We start from the raw sequence: 26786 nt of genomic DNA on the forward strand, positions 1-26786 counted from the left end.
GTTAAGAGCCTGTTTGAGGGTTTGAAATATATCGGACCAAAATTCAGAAAGCTTCGGGCACGTCCAGAACATGTCAATGGGCCGTGCCTGGCACAGATCCAGGATAAGTGGACCAGTTTCAGAATGTCCCTCCACTGGTTATCAGTAATGTCTACCCCCAAATCCCTTTCCCATGCATTTTTAGGTGAGGCAGTGGGGACTGGGCTCAGAAGAGCGATCTTTTTATACATCAGTCGTTTGTGTTGTACGTTGAGAGACAGGAATTGGTCCATAAAATGTCTTATTTGAAGGTGCCGAAAAAAGTGGCTATTAGGCAGGCTGTATTTGTCCGACATAAATGCAAAGGACGCAAACACCCTTTCGTCATACAGGTCCTTAAGCGTTTTGAGATCCTTATGTGACCATGTAGGGTCGGTGCAGGAAGGGAGAAACGCATTGTTTTCAAAACTGGGGCAAGGATTGAAGCCCTTTTGCAAGCTGTACTGCTTCCTGAACTGGATCCAAATTTTAATGGCATTAACGACAACCGGATTGGATGAGACCTTGTGCGCAGTTATGGGGAGCTGTGAGCAAATCGTAGAATGCAAAGAGCAGGAGGAAGATGCTATCTCAGTATGAGCCAATGGAAAAGATGTTTTATTATTTAATCTGTACATTAATAATTGTATCAATGACTGACTAAATAGTTTTTATTTAAAATATTATATAGACTGAATGATTAAAGTATTCTGCCGTATTGATGAATAGTTTGATCTACAAAATGTCAATCTTCAGGTGCCAAATGACATTTTCAGTTTACTTGTTTTTTCCAACCAAGAACACAAAAGTCTAAGTGTGTTTGCGTGTGTGCGTGTGTGTGTACAGCTGATATTGCAAATATTTGGCATTTTTGCTTGAAAAGTTACTTAAACAAACTGTCATAATCACTGCAGATTATAGTTAATCAACTAAATGATTCAACTTCCATTCAGTTGCAAGTCTGAAACTTCTGGGCAGCAGCAGAAGAAAACTCCATGTTGTCAGTTTTATCTCCTTTTAAAGAGGAGCAGCTTGCGGTCCCATGTAGTGCTGCCGAAGCTCTGGATGAGCTCCATGCCACAGTGGCTCTCCAGGTGCTCCCTGGCATGTTCTGCCACGTCCCCACGGAACTTCAAGGTCTTGAAGTGGTCAAAGTCTGAGCGGCCCAGCTTCCTCAGCCGCCGGGCCGCAGAGCGGTAGCACTTCCAGGGCTGCGCCTCCAGCAGGAGGTGCTGGCTGATGGAGGCCAGGTGAGAGAGCAGCTGCAGCAGGCTGGCATCTCCGTGGTTTAGGTGGACCCACATAGTGACAGCAAGGCACAAACACAGATGGAAGTGGGAGCAACCCTGCTGTTTAAGATAATCCTGCAGCTGGTTGGTGTCTTTAGTGATGTCCAGGGGGATGAAAGAGATGCTGCTGGGCAGAGGGTTGCTCTGCTGAGCCCGCTGAATGAGGATCTCATCCAAGTCGAAGCCCAGGAGATTAACTTTCCTCTTAACCGACTCTTCTCGGGACACAGGCTCCTGCACCAGATGCTTGTAAAAGGCTACACTCAGTTCCTGTCATTTACAGGGGGAAAGAAAAAAAAAAGTGTTTTGTGGACAGGTATTAGTTACATTTCAAATTGATTGAAATGATGAATCACAAAGATCTCCATGCTCTGTCCTGAGCCAATAGGAACACACTCTCTCCTTGAAATGTGTGATTGGCCAAGGTCTAAGGTTTAGATTGTCCAAAGCCTGAAAACAGCAGAAGTCTCGTTTTCTTTCAGAACACTTTAATCACAATATAATAAAATATCATTATGAAGTCCTTGTCCAACATCACCAAAAAAAAAGAATAAATAAATAAACTGCCCAGGTTTAAGTAACAGTAATAATACCATAGTGTAAAATACTCCGTAACAAGGAAAAAGCCTGCATTCAATATATTACTTTTATAAAAGCACAAAAGTATTAGCATGCAAACAGAAAGTATGAGTCACGTACCCCTGAATTACAGCCCACGTCCAGGATCAGTGTGCTCCCATGGCCGTCTTTGTAGCCTAAATCCTGGAGCAATGTGGCCGGAATCAGACTCAACCGGTTGTCCGGAGGGTTGAAGGTGTAGTAATTTTTAAAGTTGCCGTAAGGAGCTGCTCCTGGATCATTTATTTCATCAACATCGCCGCTTCCCATCGAACATGTTGCCATCGTAATGTGTGCGCCTTCAAAACACGTCCGGGCGGAAACTTGAGCTGCAGACAAATGGGGAACGTTAAGTTCGTGGTTAGTTCATGGGAGGTTTAAACAAAGCAACACAGGATCCTGTATTTGGGTACGGTTATATTTGAATTAAAAGAGAGAGAGGGGGGTATTCAAATGTATCCATTATGCTCCATAGATTACTTGTGGTGGACTGTATAAAACCTACCATCGTGTGTTTAATTTTACAAATATGTCAGATCAGATTATAAAAAAGCTTTTAATAATGTTGGTGAATATGTAGAAGTTTCTTTTTTCGCTGCAAATTACATCAGACTGTATTTTCTGCGATTTTCAGTCTGGCACAAAGTCTATTTCTTTTCTAAAAATCCACAGATAATGTTCGACCATCAAGTATTTTATTTGGTTTTTTCTTCAGATCATAATACGTAAATCTGGTAAATAGCCTATCGAGAAGTTTCCTCTTTCCTACATCTCCAGGTCAAAAGATAAGGAAGCATAAAAGTTTTAAGTTTTGTAAAAAATCATAAAAATATACATTATTCAAGAACAAGCCTTGTGATGCACGAGGGGGGGATATTAGTCTTTATGTTGCACAAGTGGTTTGACACAATTCAATGAAATGGTTTAAATGCATAATAGTTTTTCATTCTGAATATCAAACTGACTTCACTTCTGGTCATGGTTTGGAGGTTTTTACACCTCTGAACCAAAGTTGTCCTCGGATTTTGTCTCAGAAATCTGGTCACCTTACTATATTTCTCTCTCTCTCTCTCTCTCTCTCTCTCTCTCTCTCTCTCTCTCTCTCTATATATATATATATATATATATATATATATATATATATACATATATATATACTGCTAATGGTTTCTCAACATGTTAGTAAATAATGAGAGGAAAAACATGAGTGAGCAAAAAATTAAATAAAAACATTATCATCAAAACAGACTCAATAAAGATATTTCCAGGAAACAAAAACAAAGTTTTTTTCTAGGGGACGAGAAATGTACCCCCAATGCGAGTATGACGCACATGTACTCCGGGGCGGTAGGGGGCGCGCTGTAGCTGTGTTCGCGGTTTTGTCTGGAGAGAGGTCCCCTCTGGGCTTCCGTTGCTACATTACGAAAGCGAAGGTTGGTTAGCTTGTGTGCTAACTTCACATACCTGCGTGCTGACTGAGGACAGCTACGATAGCCGGTGCCTGTTTGCGCTTTTTAAAATAAAAGGTAAGAATATTTTTCAGTATTTGGTCTGAGGAGACGTGACAAAGACGAGTCGATGAAATAAAGTGGTGAGGTTAACGCCAGTTGTGGATATTATGGCTCACCTTGATCAAGGCAACAGAGCAACGTTACTGTACTTCTATGGACAACTGTTAAATTGTTTTTGTTTACTGTGTACAAAGGCTATCATTATACTTTGTATTTCTGTTATAGATGCTTTTGTTATTTGCGGATTCCCATTTGCTGCTGTAGCACACACTGTAGACTGTACATTTCCCCACGGTGGGACCAATAAAGGATTATCTTATCTTATTTTATAACCATCAGAAGCCTAAGTTAATTCAGTGTGTAATGCAAATGAAAAAACAACCTGTAAATAGGATTTTCAGAGCATTTCTGAGGCCCAAAAATTATTTTAGGTGGGTTTTTGCTTTTGAGCACAAACTTTTAGTAATGTTTCGTTCTTTTTCCTGGGTGTGTTTTTTATTTTATTTTTATTTTTTTTTAACTTAATTGATAGTTGTAGTATTATTTACATTTATATCATAATGCAATAGAATAAACTAGTTGCAAGTCAAAGTACTTAAAATAAACAATTTGAGTATGAATACAGTCATCAGCAAAATGTGGAATGATCTGTATTTTATTGTACTTTAATTACAGACCAATTTACTTTACATACATTTAACGTCAGCTTTAAATAAGAATGCATCGTGTGACAATTAGAGAGTCAGTAACTACAGATGCCAGAAAAATGTAGTAAGTAAAAGACAATTTCCCTCTTAAATTTAGTGTAATATACTTAAAGTAGTTAATACTGGGTAGTACTAGGGACGGGTAGCCTATGCAATATTGGTATATCACAATATGATAACTCAATGGATAACCGAGAAACTGTTTATTGTTAATTGTGCATTACTGTGGGAAAAACATGTTTGTATTTACTGAAAATGACAGGAATCTGTTCACAATTCAATGTGCTTATTTATTTTACACTAAGAGTCTAGCAGGGTTCGTTGGCAGCATGGACAAGTGATTTTTAGGTCTGGAAAAATGTTTGTATTGTTTCCAGACTATCATCTCACTTTCTAAAATAAAATATATTAATACAAATCAAAACAAGTTTACTAACGCAACATAGCAGATGTAGATGATATGAAACTGATCAAGATGGCTGTAGAATGGTGTCCCGTTACCATGGTTACCGTTCACCTTGCGACTGCGATTCTCAGTTTGATTTTTTTTACAAACTGCATTTTACTTGTGATTTATTTTAATTTGTTTACATGTTTACACCATCTAAAGCCAATGAAGCAAAGACTCATGTTTTCTTTTGTAGTTCCTGGTTTACTGTAATATTGTTACGGTCTGTAGTGTTACAGGTTCAGTTATTCAATTAAATTTTATTTATAGTGCCAAATCATAACAAAAGTTATCTCAGGACACTTTACAAACTAGGTAAAGACCACACTCTATGACTTATTTATGATTTACATAGAGCCAACAATTCTCCAGTAGAGTACGGTGGCAACGAAAACCTTCTCGATAACAGGCAGGAACGTTATTAATTTCACTCTTTTAGCCTTGACCTTGAATAAAATGCTGTGTGTTCAACATGTCTCGGTTTGGAGTTCATTCACTTATATGAGCTACAATACGTAGGTATAAATGTCTTGTAATTACTTGGCAGCATAATTGCATACATTGTCAGAATATAACATAGGTGTTAAAGTTGGATTTTAAAACCATTTATTGACCTAAGCATCTAATTGGTATTCAGATGTTTAATACTGACTGAAAAATCCTCTGAGAAGTCTGGAATTAAGAAATGGAAAAAGTGTAGGAACCCTGTATTCAAGAAATCATACCATGACTGCTTTAGACTGTCTTGGACATCTTATATTTTGACTTTTCTTTTTTTTTTTAAATAACTTTTTGGACATACTATACTTTGATTTGTTCTTCAGAAGTTTAATTTTGACCGAAAACTCTTCAGTAAATCTGAAAAAGTATGAAACTTTGAAATGGAAAATTTTAACCAGAAAGACAAATTTTACAACACATTTCCTCTATGTCTGAATGTACGATTAAAAAGCTGTTAAAACATATTACCAACGAAAGTACAGCATTTTGCTGCTGAACCTGCTCTAACTTCCTGTTCCTGGTCCCTTCAGGATCCTCATCATGCTGTCTGCAAAGCGCCTGGCTGACATCAGCTATCGGACATTTACCACCTCGATGATGCTGCTGACGGTCTACGGAGGCTACCTATGTGTGATGCGAGGAAAACGCTACATGGACAAGCAAAAACAGCTGAAACTGGCAGCGGAAAACCAGGATCTTGAAGTCATCAAAGACTGATGTGAGATGGATTATCCTTGTTTTTGCACAGATGTGGAAATTTCCCATTCCTTCCTTTTTTTGTCCGTCGTTAAATCATGAAGATGCTAATTCTTCTCAGGGCGGACAAGTAATTTCATTGGGATGGCATCTTGCCCTCATGAGGACGATGTTGCCCATAAAAACTTCACCAAGCAAATCAACCAACAACATATTTCTTGCAATGTCCTGTGTAAAATCCATGGCTGTAATTGTTTGTGTGTATTAAATTAAATGCCTTTAAAACACAGTTAAAGAGTAGTGTTTATGAACAGTATTGCAACAAGAAAGAGATATTTCAACAACAGAAAATATATATATATGGAAATATATATTTTACAAGGCACTCAAGTGAGAACGTGAAACCAGACATTTAGTATAGCCCTCATAACTGGATTCTCTATATGCAGTGTCAAACAATTTCATAAACATTTGGTCTCAGAAGAAGTAGTAAAAAAACAGTAAAACAGAAATAAACTAAGTCACAAAGTAGCCAAACAGCGCTGTTAAAGGAAAAATCCACGCTACGTCTCAAAAGGCAGAAACTTCTGGTCGAGTGTGTAGTTCTGGTCATACACACAGCAGGTGCCCTTCTTTTAAGAGCTGATAAAACCACAGCTATAACAATACAATTATTTTTTACAGTTATTTATATGAATAATACCTGCTGTGACATCACAGATTGGAAATGCAGCACACTGCCACAGAGTAGTGGTTTGTGCCTTTGAGAACCAGTGTAAATGAACCCTTTCACAAAAATAATCAAGTTCATCCAACCAATAAAACTGGGAGTGAACACTGAAAGAAATCAACATCTGCAGCCAAACTCAGCACAAAATGAATCCCATCATCTGAACAATAAAGCGATGCAAACCACTCGCTTCAACTGATTTTCCATTTTGTTGCTGTGTGTGTGTGTGTGTGTGTGTGTGTGTGTGTGTGTGTGTGTGTGTGTGTGTGTGTGTGTGTGTGTGTGTGTGTGTGTGTGTGTGTGTGTGTGTGTGTGTGTGTGTGTGTGTGTGTGTGTGTGTGTGTGTGTGTGTGTGTGTGTGTGTGTGTGTGTGTGTGTGTGTGTGTGTGTGTGTGTGTGTGTGTGTGTGTGTGTGTGTGTGTGTGTGTGTGTGTGTGTGTGTGTGTGTGTGTGTGTGTCAGGAGACAAACAAAGCTCTTGGAGACGTTGTGAGAGAGACAAACTGCAGGGGCTCCCAGCTTCTTGTCAACAGCTGCTATGGTTCTGCACTCTGGCTTTGGCTCCAGTGCAGCAGTGGCCGTTAGTGCCGTTTTCTCCTTTGAGAGTATGAAAAGAAGCCTTGAGGCCTTCTGTGGGCGTGTCGGCCTCTTCCTCAGAGCTGCTCTCAATGTCACTGCGGACGTCGTTACACACCTAGAGGACAGATGGAGGAGGAAACAGGACATTATTCATTCATAATGCTTAAAGAGAGACACTGCAGGTGAATGGGGTCACATTTATAACTAATATCACCATGAAATGTTCACAGTTGCATTAAAGATGAAGTGGGTAACTTTCACCAAAATAAGTTTTTATCTGTGACTACCCATGAACTCCAATTAAACTGTGAAGCTAGGTAGCATTGCTCAAATATGAATAAAGGTTCTGTACCTGTGTACATATTTCTCACAGTGCCTATGACAATCTACTGCTATTACTTTACGGGATGTTTATATTAACTGTATAACAATGCATTTTATTCTTCATGCTCATTACATTCTTTTAAAACCTAATTTGCAAAGCACCTGGAGGTAGCTGATAAATATAGTGGAGTAAAAGGTCAAATGTTTGCCTCTGAAGTGTAGTGGTGTAGAACTATAAAGTAGAATAAAATTAAAACAGTAAGTAACTCAGAACTGTACGGTTGGGAACCACTGGTTTAGTCTAATGACAGGTTTTGCAGCTTCATGCCCAACACATATCTTATTCATGCAAATCAGCGGTGTTCATCATAACCACAGGGTGGTGGCGTTGGACAGTTTCATCACGCTGCTGCCTAACGAGAAACAGTGGGACATACCTTACATTTATGACACTATTACCACATTATTCATCATTCTAGCTCTCCTCTTAGTGCCGTCATCATGAGTGGGCTTGAATCTAAATGTGGCTCTACTGCTGTCCAGTTTAAACCCAATGCGACTACACTGGATCTGTACAGAAACGGACAGGGCAGCTGGAATTAAGACGTGTGAAAGAAAACAAAGCAGAGGCAGTCAGTAGAAACTTACAGCCAGAAATAGAAAAGGTCTCAAGTGGACAAAGCAACGGGTGAGGATGCGAGAGAGAGAGAGAGAGAGAGAGAGAGAGTGGTGGAGAAGGCGCATTGGACAAAGACTGATAGAAAGACAGGATCTCCCTCTCTCATTCCAGAGGGAGAGGAAACAAACAGCGTCTGCAGAGAGAATGAGACAGAGTCAGGGACAGCCGGGAGGTAGCAAATTCATCACCAAAAATAGCTTGTTGTGTTTCAGTAAACAGTCTAGTCATGGATGGGTGTCTGGTTGGAACTAATATAACTGATGTGGTGTTCTTTATAACCCTTACAAGTCGATATAGGTCAATTGGTTTGAGACATTTTTGTTCATTTTTGCCGGGACATGTTTTTTTTTAAATTAGGCCACAGTTTGAGCTGCACTTAAATTGTGAAATTACACTGCACTGAAGTGAAACTAACAGGAGCTCATCCCAGAAAACTAATCGGTTTTATTCTTTAGTCAGAAGTTATTATTTTTCATGTGCTAGAAGCTGAAAAAGAAACTTTTCGAAACAATCATCTTGTGCAGGAAAAGCTTGGATGTGTCAGGTGTCAAACCCCGTCAGCAGGTCATTACAGTAAGGAGGCAACGCAGTTCACTCCATCCAATAACACGATTTTCATTATTGACCGTTCTGCTGCTTTTTCCACAAATACATGAGAAAATAATTATTTGGTCAACAAAATGTCAACAAATATTGCAAAGTACCCATTACAGTTTCTGAGAGCCCAAGGGGACATCTTTAAATTACTTGGTATGTTCGACCACAACACTAAAATCCAAATATATTTATTTTACTATCAAAGAAGACAACGGAAAGTGCAAATCTTCACACTGGACTAGGGAACTAGACTGATTTTTTGCCCTTTTTTCTTTAAATATGATCAAAATAGTATCCAGGGAATAAGATCAAAGCACTTTCCAGGTGCCTAAACCAAACATTTCCAGACTCTTGAAAACATTTCCATCACATCTGAGGATTGTTTCATTTAAAAAATGAAAATTTTTGCTTTACATAAATGATTTTGCACATGAAACACCAGATTATGGTGAAAATCAAGCAGGGGTATATTTGAAATGAAGCCTATCCCTAACCTAGAAAACCACTTTGGACATACCCTGAGTATAACTGATTGTCAAAATAGTCGGAAGATTAAGTTTCTGTCGATCGACTAATAATTCAATGGGTTTTTTTAGCTTTACATTACAGTTCTTCTCTAGTGTGGTGACTCACTTTTCCCCGCATCATGGCTTTGAAAGCTATACGGGCTATGAGGTAGAACCAGATGACGTGAAGCACTTGGAGGACCAGCAGCAACAAGTTGAAGAGCCACCAGGACGGGTACGGCCCGATTATGGCCCAGCTCTCAAACATAGTAGAGTTCAGGACCCTGGAACACAAAAGACAGCTAGATGTGAAGGTAGTCCAGCTGTTCCTTAATCATAAAAACAACCAGCACTCTTCTAATGAGGATCATTATAACGATACACAGTGTTATTCCCATTTGGATGCCAGTGGCAACCAAGCAGGCGAGTAACATTGCTCGACTTTAATGTTAGGTGAGTGGTTGGTGAGGTCACACCTTCCTTAAATCCAGGTGAGTGACAGGTGGTTGTCAACAGACCCGACCCCCCCAGCAGAGGTATAGATTTCAGACCAGGTAGCTGCACCGGCAACACTAGCTTTATCACTCATCCACACAAAGACACTGAATATAGCTGCTCAGGTTACTTTCATCACTGATGGGTTCCCTATTGTCTGTCTCTGGAGGTTGAACACCCAGGCTTCTGTTGAGGAACAGTCGCTATCTCAACAGCTCCCTTAAGCCTAAACATGAGCACACATCTCTGCAGTGCTCTGGGAAAGAAGTAAAATGGTGATGAAGCTGTCAGTTGTCCTGGAAATTGCCTCTTTCGCCACCTGATTTAAACACTGGTGATAGTTGCATAAATTTCACAGAGCATGTACAGTATGCCAGCGGGAGAAACTCTCTATTGTTGAAGATGCCCCGGTCAGAGAATGGTTGAAGGTTCTTTTTGTTATTCTTGCTAGGCAATCACTGAATCACCCATCCTCAGCCAAACAGTTATTTTACTGTAAAGTTAAATGACGTCAGTGCTTTTCAACTCAAGGCGTTCAGGGCGTTCCTGCAAAATGCGAGGCACTCAGCAAGACAAAGAAAATGAGCAAATTGCTTCACTCTCACTGAAAACAATTACAAATAGTCGCCCCAGGCTGCTAAAATGCGTTCCGCCTGATCAGGGCATAGAAGTACTTTTGCTTTCCATATACCCCTGCTGGAGGTAGTGTAGGTAGTGGTGTGACCTTGATGCATTGAGGAAATACAGTGCTACAAATACACAAGTACAATAAGAAGAAATTCTGAAAAGGGACTTTATGCAAAATTACTTTTAATACTTAAGTACATTTTGAAGCTCATACTTTTGTACGTTTTTTCGTGGTAACGGGACACCATTAGTTTCATATCATCTACATCGGCTATGTTGCGTTAGTAAACTTGTTTTGATTTGTATTAATATATTTTATTTTAGAAAGTGAGATGATAGTCTGGAAACAATACAAACATTTTTCAAGACTTATCCAGACCTGGAAATCACTCAGATTAAATTCCATACTTTTCCATACTGTCTATGAACCCTGCTACTTGTAACAGAGTATTTTTACACTGGTATTGTTACTTTTAATTTAGTGAAATATCTGAATACTTCTTCCACCACTGAGACTTGCCGATCAACCATTAATAAACAATGATGTTGGTTAGAGTGTAGCAGGCCTACATTTAATGTACTTGGGGAATTGTTTTGTGGTGTCCTGAGGTATGTGTTGAGTCTCCTCTGCTTATAGAGGAACTGATTACTTTTTAGATGAAGGCACAAAAATATGATAATCTTAAAAAATAGGATGCATTGTTTAAGATTAAACCACCAGCAGTCTGTACAGCAGTTAAAATTAGCTCCACCCTGACAAACTACAACATTAAAATGATTCTTACATATAAAACTGATCTGATAATATAAAACAGGGGCCTTCTGAATATTGTGTACTTTTACTTTTGATACTTTCAGTACATTTTAGTGATAATACTTTTAAGTTCAGTTGAGTGAAATTATTAATGGATGATTGTACTTGTAATGGAGTATTTCTTTATATTGATTTTTGTTGTTGTTTTTTTACTAAACCTTTGGGGGGTCCCAACCCCAAGATTGGTAATCATTCCCATTTCCTCATCAATATGTTCACATTCGGTTTGATTTGATATTCTGCATTTGTTTACAAAAACAAAGCTCAGAGACCGGGGGTGAGCTCATATTTTTTAACCTGAGCTCCTCCACCTTTAAATCTACAGCTAGATTATTATTTTTCTGCAAAAACAGATATTTCAATGAGCTCTTTTGCATTATTTAATTCATAGATGTTAAGGCAGAGTAGTTATAATATTTACTCTGAAGCTGCGGGTGTCACTGACAACTCACCATATTGGATATATAACAAGTCGTGTAATGAAGAATGCAACACTAAACACAATGAAGAGGAAGTCACACAGACGCTGGTACTTGGCGTAGTTGGCCAGCTTGGCTGCCTGAAGGAAGAAAAAAAAAACAGGAGTATGAATCAACCCCATTTAATTCCTTGGCAAACACCAATAATCAATATGGATTTCCCCCAAGACAAAGTGACGAGAACAACAATCACAATTCATCTAGTTTGTTTAAGAAACCCACTGACAGAGTAAGAGGAAACTATTGTATTTAAATGTTAAAGCTGAGGTAACACAATTACTGTATCAACATCAGCCCTGTGTTCCTATATTTTCTTTATCTTTCCTGTATCTAGTGTTAGTATATCAGCATATGAGCAATAACTTTGATTCAATAGCAGATGTGCTGTAAAAAAACACTGTTCTGATTTTAAATCACATCATACACTAAGTGGCCATTTCATAAGATGTACCTTCCATTTTTACGAAATAGCTGAAAAAAGAAACAAATGAAAAGCTGTAAATAAAGAGTATAAAGGCTGGGTGGAGAGGATCACATACGTCGATTGTAACTGAACAATGGCCAGTGAAGTACAGCATATTTCATTTGTAGAAAGTTGCTTAAGACATGCACTCGTGTGGTAATTTCAACACAATTAATTCATCAAAATTTTGCAGTGTGTGATCGCAGTCACCACTGTGCCTCACTGACCTCTAACAGGAAGTCAGAGGCATCGTGCACACACATCACAAGGCTCCCTACTCGTGTCATGTTGTTGACGTAAGAAAAACTGATCAGGCCAACTGTCGCCATATGATGGATGAACATGATCAGGAAGTCCTGAAATTAAAAAGGGAGAGAGAGAGGGGGGTGGGGGTGGTTAGCATACATGGACATTGAATGTTGTGTGGAGTGTATTTTTACACAAATCCCACTTATTTGTTTTGCCATTGCGGGCATTGGCAGCTTCAATGGAAATGCTGTTGATCAAAAGAGGCATCGGCGTTTAGTGTGTGTGAGCTGATCTGCACTGTTAATCAACTGCTCGAAGTCGATCCGACACACAAACTGCCAACTTTATATATTATAATAGCACAACTATGAGTAGAGAAAAGGAGACGGGCAGCACCGTGGCACCCATGCATGTGTGTCTGAGAGAGGGAGAGAGAAAAGAGAGAGGGGACGAGACAGTATAGGAAGGCTACTCTGAATGCTGCTTTGTTGCTTTTTGACCTGCCTGTGGGTCAACTTGTGCATCACTACTGAAGGGCAGATCTGCCCTACCGGCTATCCCGCTAACACAGACGTCAGCTCAGCACTGTTGCAGCTATGTGAGTTCCTCCGTTGCTGTTTCAGAGACACAATAGATCGGTCCCCCACTTTCGTCTCTGTGCCTTTCAGACAGACGGTGGGGACTAATAAAGACGCAATAGCACCACAATGGACAGTGTAAAAGAGGCTTCTGTTTCCGATCTTTAATGTCACTATTAATAAAGGCAAAATGCCTAAAAAAATACGTCTTCAGAAAAGTTGGCAAGAAGCATTTAGCTATGCTCAAAATCAAATAACCACGATAACACACATTCAGTGCTTGGACATTAAAGTTGCCATATAACTTAAGTTAAGAGCAATATCAGATCACTAAAACATAAATACGAACTACCGTAGTAATTTAAGGTGTAAGCTACACCTACACAGAATAAATGGCTCTAGCTACAATGATAAGGAAAACAGATAATGCAAATAGACACACAGATCAAGGTAAAAGCTTTGTTTGGGATGCAAATTTTAAAAATTTGTTTTAATTAAGTAAAGATGTAAAAGAAGTCACAGTCGAATGGGAGCCATGGCAACAAACACACAATCATCTTTACTTTTTACCTGATTGTAGAGGTTTGTTACAAAAAAGTTTTGCTACGGTTTATAAGTAACTTATAAGTAAGTAGTAGGTAAGTTGTTGCAAGTGAATACTGATGCACAAAAGTTATGTGCTCCTAGCATCGCCACAGCAACAGAATTAAAAAAAAAAAGGAGTTTCATGGCCTCTCTCAGCCCCACACATCACCATTACGAATGCTACCACCCATTCATGACATTCACAAATGCACTTTGACAAAGCTGTAACAAAAGCCCACTGTACGATCAACGTGAGAAGATGGAGCACATTTTGTAGTAGCAGGAACAAGACTGCTAATATGTTATGAATTTCATCACCATTGTTTCTTAACAGACAATGTTCAGCTCTTACAGAGGAGATACAGACAGATTAACACAGATAAAACTGGTAGTGCTGGATTCATGTCGCAAGACTTTGACGCAGGGAGATATGAGGGATTAATAGTGCAGAACAATCAAAGACAAAGACGTGCAGAGACTTGAGGGCAGAGACACGTGCTTCTGACAGTTTAGTCATCAGAGCTGACAGCAGCAGACTGCAGGATGGATAGACAGACTGAAGAGGTTTTTGTTAAAAATAATCATTATGTTATCACACCAACATTATGTAATGAACACAACCTGAACACAATAAGTAGTACATTCCCCCACATTTTGTATTAAAATATTACATATTGCAGTGGTTGTTACATGAAGTCCCAGAGTTTGACTTTTTTGTAAGATGATAAAAGGCTGATCTCTTGTTGTTTTATGTGGCTACTTAGACTAACCATAACTAAACTAAACATTAGTTTAACATAACATTTGGTTGGATATTACATAATGTTTGAGTTATTACATTTTAATTTTATGCAAAGCTTTTTTAACAACAATAATGTAGTATTGTTACATACTGTGTTGTTACAGTCTTAAATATGTATTATCTTAAGTTGAACAGGTTGAGGTCTGATCCATACTTTCAACCAACTTTCTATACAGCTACAGCATATTAGTCTTTCACTTGTTCCACATTACCATTTCTATTTTACTTCTATTCTTATTTTAGTCATATACAGTTACACAGTTATATATACCCTTTAATTGTTCTTTGCTTCCTCTATCGGTACTTTAATTTATTTCCTTGTGCTGCTGCAATCAAGAAATGTACCCTTTGGGGATCAATAAAAGGAGCATCTTATCTGATCTTGTCTTTTAATTCAACAAATATTCAGCGGTTTTATTTGTCTGTTTGACACTGAAGATCAATGTGTAAAATGCCATAAACATAATGTACACATCGGGACTGTGGGATATGACTTATATTCTAAAATACTAGATAAAAAGAATGTAAGAGTTTGTAAAGCCAGTCAAGCGCAATATCCATTTTCACAGAATATCTCTAAAAAGGTCTCAAATCTCCTCCTCTGTCAACCGGTTCATATTTGTTCAAGTCACCATTGTTTGCATGAATACCGACTTGTTTGCTTGTCTGGAAAATACCTGTTATTGTGTCTATTTACTCACTACCTTAGTGGTTTGGAGCTAACTGTAAAGTCACAATGCAACTCAGCTGAGTAAGGGTTAAACAGGGAGAACAGCCTTATGTAAATTTCCTTTGGCTTGATAACAAATCTACTGAAACAATCTTTGTCTTTGACATGATGAAAATACATATATTATACAGAATGTGAAATCAGACCAGCTGCCTCCTCGAGTTCAGCTTGTAAATTAAAACAAGCAGCATTGGCCTACTATATGAAACATCTTAAACATTAAAATGATGTCTCTAACTAACTTCAGCTCTAATATGCTGGTATTCAGAAGAATTTCTGTAATTCTAATAGAATTAGGCCTGCTCCATTCTGCAATCACATGATGCCCTCGTGCTGAAAATACAAAGCATTCACAGACCGAGCAGCTCGAGCTGTGCCCCACCCCCCTCCCAAAAACAAAAACATGTGACCATCCACACTGAACTGTGAGAGCTTGTTACAAAGCACATTTACAATCGAGTTTTATCTTGATGTATAAATTTGAAAAATGTTTCACAGGGACTTGCAACTGTGATGTATCCAGTGTGGTCTCACCTTTCTTTTAATGTCAGTGAACTGGGAGAACATGAGGGACCAGTAGAAGGCCAGTTCTATCACGTAGTAGTGGTAAAGACCCGGAGTCAAAACCTCAAGAGACAGAGAGGTGAGAAAAGTTCAGTCCTAAGAACTTTATATTAGTTTGTTTATTTCGAACATATTAAAATTTAAAACAAAAAACAAACAATAGCAAATAAAATGAACAGTACATATAAGAAAAAAAACAAACAAATGTAAATGTAAACTTCTTGAGTTAGAATATGGAAAGGTTACCAGTGGGACTTAGGTGTATCGCAATACACTTTGAATAAAGACAATGTCTTAGAGCTGCGTATTGCCACTGATTTCCCGAATTGATTAAATTCCGGGTTACAAGGTCCCAATTGATTTGATTTGATTCAATATCGATTAGGGATATTTCAGTTACAGAACCAATTTTCTCATATAGCTAATGCTGTAAATTGTACAAAGAACCCTCTAACCTGGTGCATTATTAAAATATTAATGTTTACATTAAGAATTGACGCCAAAGTAGTTACATTTATACATCTCTTCAGTTTTGAATGACATTTTCATCAAGATTTCTTGAGGTCAGAGCTCAAGGGAGCCCTTTGAATGGCCAAGCTAGCATGACATGATCAGTACCAATGGATTACCTAAGTCTTCTAGTTTCATATGACACCAGAAATATCAATAATTATTTTAATGAATCGATATCGGATAATTCAAATGAAGATTGATTTTAATCCGAAAATCTATTTTTTAAACCCAGCCCTAGTCTACACCCATACATTTACAACAAGACAACTACATGATATACCCTTGTCAGACTGCTTTTTATGACACATTATCATTTATACAAGGACCAGGGAAAAGACAGTGAAATAAACAGATACTGATAATGCTTCGGCTGTCAACTCCAGCGGATCTTCAAAGTTTACTGTGCACCAGTTTAATAGGTTCAATGCAATCCATTGTCATGCAATCCAATACAATAGCCCTGTAATAAACGTTCATTGCATCAGATATTTTATAGACAGAGATTAGAACGGTATCATACCTGATAGGGATAACCGTACCAGCAATGCTGTGTATCCCACATCCAAGGAGACTAAAAACAAAAATGTGTTAGTTCAGCAAACAGTCCAAAAGGCTATTATCTCTGGAAATATACAAAGCCAATTATCAATGAAAGAACAAACAATGCTATTAGCTACTTTTTCCCCCCTGTTTATAAGTACTTCCAAGCTTATTGTGTGCTCACCTGCCACAGAAACCGGAACCCATAGGTAAATATGCACAAATAAAATGTAAACCTCCACCTACAAGTAAACAAGAAGGAATTATGATCCAGGATCCAGAAAATAGGGCTGGTTTAAGAGAGAAAAAGCACATTAAAAATAAAACATACAGTATGTATCTACTTGCCCCTACCCTAACCACTCGCAATACATGTCTTGCCATTGCTTACTCTGCCATAACCTGATTCTTATTTTACATTTAAATCCAAATCCTAACAACAAGGACAAGCCAAATCGTTCTCACTCTAACGCTCTACAGCTCGTGTCCTCACGAAGATAGCATACACACACACACGCACGCACGCACGCACACACACACACACACACACACACACAGACACACACACACACACACACACACACACACACATACAACATGCACAGAAAACCATGTGTGCTCAAGACTGCAGAGAGGTCAAAGATTAACACAATAGGGATTAACCTACATGCTCTCGCGGAACTTAGTATGTGTGCTGGGTTTATCTTGGTTCCTGCGGTGTCTGAACCAACGCTGGACCTTCCGCACCTCCCAGTCCAGCTGCTTGGACAGGCCATCCAGATGGCGAGAGTCTGGATTCTGTGCGAAGAGAAAAGAAAGACAAATTGGATTATAGTTCCCAACAAGGATGAAAATAAATATTGGTTATTATACAGTATCCAGTCCAAGCACATTGCAAGTTTGAGCTTTAATCTCTGAGACTCAAGATAACAAATTCAACTGATGCATGTGAAGACAGCAAATTCAGAAATTGAGAGTTTCTGTGAAAACTGCAATAATAACCGAGAGACCTTTTCTGCAAATGTGACAATACGGACAGAAATGTGCTCTTGCATAACAGTTTCATCATAGAGCTCAAGTATCTGTCTATCTATTTCACAAACTTTAACAAAATCCATTATCTTACTCATAATAGGGAAGTCATAAAATCATGATTATTGTCAGAGGAAATATCACGGTGTCACAATTTATTATTCATCTCATATCTCAAATATGTTGGAACATATTCCAAGTCTTGCAGTCTAGCAAATTGGATATTTGGATATCCATCTTCAACAACTCCCCGCTCATTTTGTTGATATTCAAAATACAGATTTAAGAAACTTTTTTGATGGATAGAAGGCTAGAACTGGTTCCCGCTGACATTTTTACAGCTCTTCTTGTCAATGATTCAGGTTAGTGGCGCGATGATTCTCTCACACAAAAAACAAACCAGCGCACACAAACACTCGACTCGTGAGCTTATTTTACACAGGGCAACAATGCAGGACTCAGTACACCATAGATATCTTAGGTTCTACAATTCGCACGGTCATGAAACCATGAGTCTATGTAACCGCAGTAATAGCTAAATCGATTTTTCATATTTGATTGTATGTTAGGATATGGTGTCTGAAATATGTTATGAAGGCAGACAATTTCCAGTTTCTGAATGTTGGTACAATTTAAATGATTCACAGAGTACATTGAAAACAATGTAATTATAAATATAAACCCAATGAACAGTGTGACCTACAAGACAGACTGGAATGCTCCAATATTTCTTTCCTCCGCTGTGGTCGATACCATTCTTCCCAGTCCAATTAGCAATAAGCATTCTTGTAATTCTTGCAGGCGCAACATTAAGCTTTTTATACATGCTTTTATTTAGGTAGTTAAGAGTTATTTATTGCTGAAGACCATCGCCCCAGAAGCGGGTCAATATTCAAAGTCCCATTAAAATGACAAACCTTACAGCAGAATAAACTTATTTACAACCTGGTATAAAAATGTTTTGGTGTACAGCTAATTTCCCCGTTCATGACAACTATGCAGGGGCCTAATTTTTCTACAACTCACCAGTTTGAATTATATCAAGGCTTAAAGTTATGCATAATTAAGGGCATGTCGGCTTTGAGTGACAGGCGGGTGCTGTCACAGGAGGCGAGGCGCTAGGTGGCCAGCTGCTAGCTGTCTGCTAGATTAACCCCTCACTCTTTCAGAGGCAGCATATGTTTAACCTTTGTATGACCAACTGTTGTCAGTATCAACCATTATTCAAGTTCATGAATGCTTCTTTAAAAAAGAGAAAGAAGATGTCAAGAAAGAAACCAAACCTTGGTGATGGATGTAAACACTTTCTCCAGTACTGCATTGGGCTGAGCTCTTCGTCCAACACCTGGCTGGATGTGGAGACTTCGGGCACAGGTGCTGGCGATAAACCTGTGGCAGAGGTGAAAATGGGAGAGATGAGTCACACAATGTTGTTTAAACATGCAAACTAGCTCTGTGAAAGAAAACTTACAGGACCTGTTCGGCCCAAGTTTGAATTGACATTCAATCTGTTATCAAATGGATAAGAAGGGTTCCTTAGCCCATATCTGAAATGTGAACATATATTTTAAAAGGGATAGCTCTTTATTGACATTAATTGTCATGAGATTCTTACCACTAGTAATATAAAATCACTGCATGCATATTAGAAGCCAAAATATGCAGGAATGCACTGGCTAAGGCAGGAAAAAAGACAACTTCTTGCTAGTAAACTGGGATGGAAACTATGCATGTTTCAAATGCATTCATGCCTTCATCATGTTTGTGAGACCTCAAGGATAGATTGCTTTTTGGGAGAAACGCTGAATGTAAACAGCTTTTGTTTGTTTGAAGAAAACTCCACAGGGCACCTTTAAGTATTGTGACGCACAACAGCAACCAGTATAGTGCTAGTGCTACTACCACTACCGCTGTTAGGAGGTTGTTTTTTTTTCAAATGCCATTTACAAACACTTTTGACCTCTCATCTCTGTCAGTGGCTCTGCATTAGCCTGACTAACATCTCATAAATGATGAAAAAGGGCAAAAACTTGCTGAAGGGGAGCTTCTCAAAATCCCCAGTGATCCTGGGATTTGTGGGAACAGTATGCCCTTGTATGACCCCTGTCTGTAGCTCTGTTCTATGATTCAACTCATCATGTCGTGTTAGGAAGGTTAAAAACTTTTATTGGGTTTTTACTTTTAATGTGTACAGTGGCGTATTTGATATTTTAGGCAATTTGTACTTTGTGCAGGTGAATTGCTGTGACCTGTAGGATGAAGGCTTATGACCATAAATATTTATTTGTGAGAAGACCTTCTTGCAGGCCATGAATCATTAATTAAGGAAAGCATCGCTCAAATACAGATAGAATACATAGTTTAGTGTTATGCAAAAGCATGACAGGAGAATTCATTAGCAGAAAAAAATATTATATTGCGGGTAGTTTAATGTTTAAATAAGTATGAATGAATATCAATACCGATGAGTAACTTTAACTGTTAACAATAACAAGACGCTCATTTATATGATTGTTGGTGTGGCTGCTGCAAAACTTTACACAAAAACTATTGAAAAAAAATAAATTACTATGGTCTTCCTGTAAAATCTACATCTGTGAACACGTCTCTGAAGAAACAGGTCTTTGTCTGGCAAAAACTTGGAGCTGCTCCACTGAAAATGACTTTGCAGAACAGACATGGTGGTACCATGTTATCCTCATACTCTCATCATAGAGGTTTTATAAACAGCTCCTTCTGGTTCAGGCTATGAGAAGCTATGATAAAATAAAGCTATTTGGACATAACTAGCTCAGACTCTAAGATTTGTTTCTGGAAACATGCTCAAGGGTTAGTTTGTCATTGATTTAGAGCCAGATATTCATGCTTCCACTATATACAAAACTATATCAAATATGTAAGCAAAAGGATAAAATCCAGACTTTTCCATTATTTTTCACAATTAAGACACCAAGAAAAAAAGGTGTTATTATGTGTTCATTCATGAATCTTCAACCGCTTGTCCCTGTCGGGCCGCGGGGGGGCTGGAGCCGATCCCAGCTGACATCGGGCGTGAGGCTGGGTACACCCTGGACAGGACGCAGTCAAACAGAGACAGACAACCATTCACACCAACGGGCAATTTTAGAGTCATCAATGAACATAACACGAGTATGTCTTTGGACGAAGCCGGAGAACCCGGAGAAAACCCACAGAACATGCAAACTCCACACAGAAGGGCCCCAGGCGGGATTCGAACCAGGAACCCTCTTGCTGTGAGGCGACAGTGCTAACCACCACAACACCGTGTCCGCTTTTTAAAATCTATTAGAGGCATTCAATAATATTGTGTGCCCAACGTCTTGGCCCATTTGTAGAGAAACCCCTTGTGAAAGTGAATGTAAATTCCTACTAACATCAACAGCCTCAGGCAATTAAATCATATGTAAATATGTCAACTCATGAATTTGCCAACTAATTATCAAGTTTTAAGTAAAGATTTGTCAAATTGTGTCTCTGGTAGTTTGGTATTTAGTAGAAACCCAGCTGCCACTTAAATGTGAATATTACTGAAATGTGATCATAATGTTCAAGTATTGACTAACAGTTAATTCCCAATTAAAAAAAGTAAATTATGAAACAATTAGTTGACTGGTTGGGGGCTCCTAACAGGGAAACATGCTCCCATATTTACAAACTTGATCAGCCAGTGTCATATTCTTTTGTGTTGTGTTTTGAAAAATACTTATTTTATATTTTTTGTGATTTCTACAATCATTTTTCTAACCATTTGATTTTTGACAATCTTGAGCCTCTCCTTGTAAGTGTTATCTACTTTTTAATCAGGCGATCATCGTGTCAGCAAGACGTTATCTGCCAAATATTTGTTAAAAAATGTGGAGCAATCATCTACGATGAAACCTCCATTGTGTAAGTGGTGTAAAAAAGAAATGGATCCTGGTGAGGGGGTCTGACACAAAATACCTTGTTCTATTATGAGAAGGAAATTAATTTAAAAAAAAACACCTTCCATCTGTTGTAGAGCACTTTCTCCTTGTCTTTAAGTGACCTTTACAGCAATGACAAGTATGTAGACCAGACAGGCCTTGTGTTATTTTCATACCATCCAAACAAGCAAACATAGTTTCTCTACATTAACGTTTAAAGAGAGAATACACATAGTTATTATAACCTGTGAGCATATAATCAAAAACAGGTTCTTCAAGCAAAGTGTTTTTTTACGTGGATCTTTAAGTAACATTAAAATAACAGTTCCACTTTATATATTGAATGGCACTCCTGACACTGAAATTAAAGTGGCCCATACTGACATCTGCACAGAAGTTAGACTGTAAAGGTCAAAGTTAAATATTACTCAGGGCGATCATTGCAAATCAAGGTTGGCACAGATCTGTGATGTGGCTGTTTCAGCCTGAATTTACTAAGTGGTCTGGTACTAAGTGCCTACAACAATCTCCATCAAACTGTTACCCAATCACACGGCTAAAAGATGAGCTGATATGACACAGGTAGTGGCATAAGTCTGGGTTCTCTTGCAAGCACAGGCCTTTCAAATTTATGACAATCAACAGAAATAGCCCAGGCACACCTGAGGCTGCAGAGCTGACTTGCAGACTGCAGCAGCAGAGGGAAAAAGGCGAGAGACGCGAGCTAATCTATTTGTGTCAAACGTCAAAACGTCCCTGCTCTTCCTCAGATCCTGACCACTCCAGCATACACAAAGCCTGTTGCCAAGAGACAGTGTGGTCTGTGTACACGGGGAGCTAGTAGCCCTGACCGCTGTGAAGGGAAGAGCAGAAAGCTTCATAGAACCTGCCATGGGAAAACTTCCCAGTCCCAGGGCCTAGATGAGGCACTGGCATGACTCTATTCTTGGCACTGTACTGGATGTGATTGTGGCCATAATTTGACTTGGGACATTTTGAAAACAAATTTACAGTTATGTGGAAGAAATGTGACTTTGGGGGGAGACAATGCCCGATTATGTTGGAAGTAAACAGAACACTGAAAAAGGGGGATGTTCAATTCATCACATCAACATTTTTGTTAAGTGTGTCTGCCCTCACTTCCTTTTGGCAGAGGATAATACTGGTTGTTACTCTATGCGGATACAGTCAGAACGGGCCACAACAGATTACATGGCAAGCCCAGCTACTCAGTTTGTAGTGTTAACACCATTCAACCCATGACACGGCTTAGAAGGGTTGAGGCTTACACACAAAACAGCCTGACTGCTCCCATCTACAACAGAAACAGAAAAAACGTTGATTATTATCAAACAAGAAGAAACTGGTCTAGAAGGGACGGTCTGGGTTGGGCTGTGGTAGACAGGCATCAAATTAGCCAGTGGGAGGAGCTGCCTGCAGTGAACGCAGAAGAGCAATCCTGCAGACACGCTTGATGATTACGTGTGAGAACGCAGCCTTTCGAGGACAAACACAAGTATGTCTGAAGACAGAGGCTGGTAGTAAGACTTCCATAAACTGTATCAAGAAAAAAGATCATGCGATACTCTCAAGTCTCCACCGTGTCTGTAACTATTCTTCCTGACAGACAGAACTGAATGATCTCATCTTTAAGGACAATCACATACTGCAGTTGTCAAAGATAACAGCGTAAGACAAAGATTTCGAAAGATATACAAGCAAGTTCCGTGGCATCGAAGAGAGCATAACTAGAGCTAGAAAAGGCTGCATTTTATGAAGTTTTCAAGTTAAAGTTATAGTTAAAGTGCCATTTGAAATAGAAAAAATAATAAGAGTTGAAATAGCAGTTTAAAAGTTTCACTTTAATTTCATATTAATTTTGAGTGTAAGCACTGAAAGCAGCTATAGTAAACTGTGTATGAACCGTGAAAGTTATTGGAGTTTGAGAAGCTGAAGAAGTCGTTTGTTTGGGTTGTTGTTCAAAGGAGAGACCTGAAAGATTTTGGAAGTACGGCTGCAACTACAATTATTTTTATTATCGATCAATAAATTAATAATTTGTTCTAGCAAATATCAGAAAATAGTGAAAGATGTCTGTTCTAATTTCTCACCTCTTGAGGTGATACATTAATAAAGCACTATATAGCATAATATAGTTTCTTTTGACCAAAGGCCTAAAACCAAAAGATATTCTGTTTACTATTATATGTGACAAAAATCCTCAAATTTTCACAAGCTGGAACAACGGACGTGGTTTGACATTTTTGCTCGAAAAATTACTTAGATGAATTTACTGCCGGCTAATCATTGCAGTTGGAAGTGTCGAAGTTTAAGAGGAAGATATGAATGTAGATGAAATATCAGTTTATTTGTGAGAAATGAAAGCAGTAGCCTACATTTGAAGAAAAAAAAATAGAGCATAGGTTCTCATACCATAAGGTCATGAGTCATAACAAGTTTATGGCAGGATGTGTCTGACGGACCACCCCCAAACTCATCAGTGTGTGAATGTAAGCCTGAGCCTCTTACTGCAGAAGTGATAGCAGTTTGTATGTGATGTGAATTTGTGGGAACAAACAGCACAGTCTGCTCTGTCTAGGTTCTGCAAAAAGTAGGAACTTAAGCTGTGTGGTGTGATGTTTTTATCTGATGAAAAAGTGACTGGATGAGCTAGCCAGAGTCAGACAGTGACAGAGTTAATGCCCTCTAATAACATCACTGTGTGGATCCGTATCTCCAGCCTCTTGTTAGGGACACAGAGTCAAGCGTTGACAGCTGAGACAGGTGGCTCAGCGCTGTGTGCATTTCATCGAACACCTCAGCGACACTCCTTAGACACCTCCGTTATCTGATTGCTTCTTATTTACAGCCATTTGACCCAGTCTATATTAAAGAGACAAAAGCCTGATGCTGTAGTTGGAGCTGTACGTGTTGAGTCTAGAAGCCATGCCCGAATATCTGTCATGACTGAGGTAAACTTCTCCTTGTGGTCGACTGATATGGGTTTTTATAACGGCTGATGCCATTTTGAGAGAGTGCATTGGATAAAATACAACACTATAATAATGAGAAGAAATGAGACACACTGAGCTTGCTACATGAACATTTATTTAACAGTGTTATTGTCGGCATTGTCTCTGTTTAGTTTTAGGCTATAACCTGCAGCTTAGATGTAGTCCCTTAGGCATGTTTCCCTTTGTTTTCAAACAACTACTATAGAGAGCTATTTGAGTATATAGTCTTTTTAACTATGTAAACCTTGATTAAATAGCTTTTTATAGCCATGCATAGGGCAGGGCGATATGGCCTAAAAATAAAATCCCCAATTTCTGAGATAGAGCAGTAGACTGCCGTTTTTACCCAACTTAAAGAACAAAAAATTGATTTTCATTTTTTAACATTGTCCAAACAAATAAATCCTATTTCGATTTAAAATCGATTAACTTCCCAGCCCTAGCCATGCATTTGGCTAAAAATAAAAACACCAACACAATATGTCAACGCCTTTCTTGTGTTATATGTAATAATTAAACAATAATTAACACAGAACAGTCACTAGTCACTAGTTTTAAGCATCTACGTTTTAAAACATCTAAGTTTGTAGCAAGACACACACAATGAAATTAGTGATAGGCGATAAGGATGAAATATTCTTTATTGAGTATCTACCTGATATAGTGCAATTTCCTGGAAAATGAATTAAGAGCCCCATACAGATAAAATAACCAGATGTGAAAGTATTTTCTGCTAATGCAAACACCTGACCATAAACTGTCTTCAACAGTGAGCAAACAAAATACAACAGCAATTCTCTACTTGGGCAAATAAATAATAGAAAACATTAAGTAACAAATGAAATAAAAAGCTATTTACATTTATACAATAGTAATACTCTAGAGGGCCCTATCTGACATTTCAGTTTAGAGACATCATCTACTGTAATGTCCATTTTATTTTATTTGATGCTTTTATCTTGAAGCTGCACGAAACAGAATAAACCTCCTTCAAGGCAATAATGGCTAAACAAATAGTGAACCCATCCATCAGGCCATTCAGTGCACTTATCAAAGATGCACTCAATAGATGAGTGAATGTGCGTTTCCTGTTGCCACTGTCAGTATCAGTACACAAGCAAGAACAAGTACTTCATTAATCAGATTAAGTTTTACAGTCATACTTTCTGCAAATCAAATGAGAAACTTGTCAGCAGAGGCCTTTTCTTTATTGTCTGGTTAAACTTGGTCTTCAGCACCAGCACCAACATCGCCCCACAAGACAACAAAACTTCCCAAAGATAATCTGTTGTTTTATAAGCAAGCAATTAAGAGATCTTTTGAGGAAACAGGACAAATGCATCTGTCCTGTTTGGGACTCCAGACTGACCCACCTATTTGAAGACCCTAAAAGTGCTTTTTAAATCCACTCTTTCGTTTCTTAAAAGCTATTGTAGAAGTAAGCTTGGACTCTTCTCTTTAAATGAGGAAGACAGAGGGTCAAGCTAGTAATAAAATAACTCCACAACATCTCAGCTATGCACCAATGGGCAAATTAATGACATTAATACATTGCTCTGGTTTACCAGTGCATAAAGCCTTCAGGAAATCTCAACTTGGTTGTGTTGTGTAGTAATACATGCAGGTAGTTCTAGCATGTGTATAATACATGTATAATAAAACCTAGAGTTAGCACATATTTAAGATGTTTAGCTACCCGTCCATCACTCCGTTGTTTCTTTAAAACATCTCAGTTAAAGTAGTTTAAGGGACTTACAAGAAAACTTCTGACACAAGTGGTGAGTACGTTACCTTTCGAAGAGTATCCTGACGGCGAAAATCCCCAAAGCCAGCGGTAAGGCGGTAAGCAAGTGTCCAGCTTTGGGGTACTCCACCCCGGGAGCTGGGTCTGCCAGATCCGCCCAGGTGACGTTGTGTGGAAGCCAAAACCTCTCGTTCCAGAACCAGGCTGAGACAGCAGCCATGTTTCACAGTATCCCCCAGTCCTAGTTTATTATCCGAAATAAAAATGATGTGTAAAAACTTGGTGAAAACCCCTCCTGCCCTCTGGGCCACTTTGTGCGATGAGTTTGCCTCAATCCACCCTGGAGCACCAGTGTTATGGAAACCAGAGACTTCCGGCTCACATTTTCAAAATAAGATTCTCAACGGTCGACGTTTTATTTTGTAACGG

At 38.7% G+C, this 26786-nt stretch overlaps 2 protein-coding genes across 2 annotated transcripts; both read right to left on the reverse strand.

Moving 5' to 3' along the window:
- Nucleotides 1-766: 766 nt before the first annotated feature.
- bcdin3d (BCDIN3 domain containing) lies at nucleotides 767-2210 on the reverse strand (the record flags this gene model as incomplete). Its single annotated transcript, XM_083939024.1, has 2 exons — nucleotides 767-1577; nucleotides 2007-2210. 2 exons carry the CDS (start codon nucleotides 2208-2210, stop codon nucleotides 1026-1028), a joined length of 756 nt encoding a protein of 251 aa, XP_083795150.1. The 3' UTR covers nucleotides 767-1025.
- Nucleotides 2211-6965: 4755 nt separating this feature from the next.
- Nucleotides 6966-26691, reverse strand: cers5 (ceramide synthase 5). Its single transcript, XM_083938791.1, has 10 exons — nucleotides 26405-26691; nucleotides 18957-19062; nucleotides 17309-17439; nucleotides 16826-16883; nucleotides 16622-16672; nucleotides 15559-15651; nucleotides 12308-12436; nucleotides 11591-11697; nucleotides 9330-9486; nucleotides 6966-7211 (listed from the first exon to the last, which is right to left on the reverse strand). Exons 1-10 carry the CDS (start codon nucleotides 26575-26577, stop codon nucleotides 7044-7046), a joined length of 1173 nt encoding a protein of 390 aa, XP_083794917.1. The 5' UTR covers nucleotides 26578-26691; the 3' UTR covers nucleotides 6966-7043.
- Between the last annotated feature and the right edge of the window lie 95 nt (nucleotides 26692-26786).

This window comes from Echiichthys vipera, assembly GCF_963691815.1.
Source record: "Echiichthys vipera genome assembly, chromosome: X".
NCBI lineage: Eukaryota > Metazoa > Chordata > Actinopteri > Perciformes > Trachinidae > Echiichthys > Echiichthys vipera.

Bases quoted from the DNA above. Each gene is read 5' to 3' on its own strand.
- cers5 (XM_083938791.1), bottom strand. From the start codon at position 26,577: ATGGCTGCTGTCTCAGCCTGGTTCTGGAACGAGAGGTTTTGGCTTCCA. The intron at 16,884-17,308 runs GTAGGTTAATCC...GTTTACTTGTAG, and splicing joins ACTAAGTTCCGCGAGAGCAT to GTGGAGGTTTACATTTTATT. The intron at 11,698-12,307 runs GTCAGTGAGGCA...TTCTTCCTTCAG, and splicing joins CCTCTGACTTCCTGTTAGAG to GCAGCCAAGCTGGCCAACTA.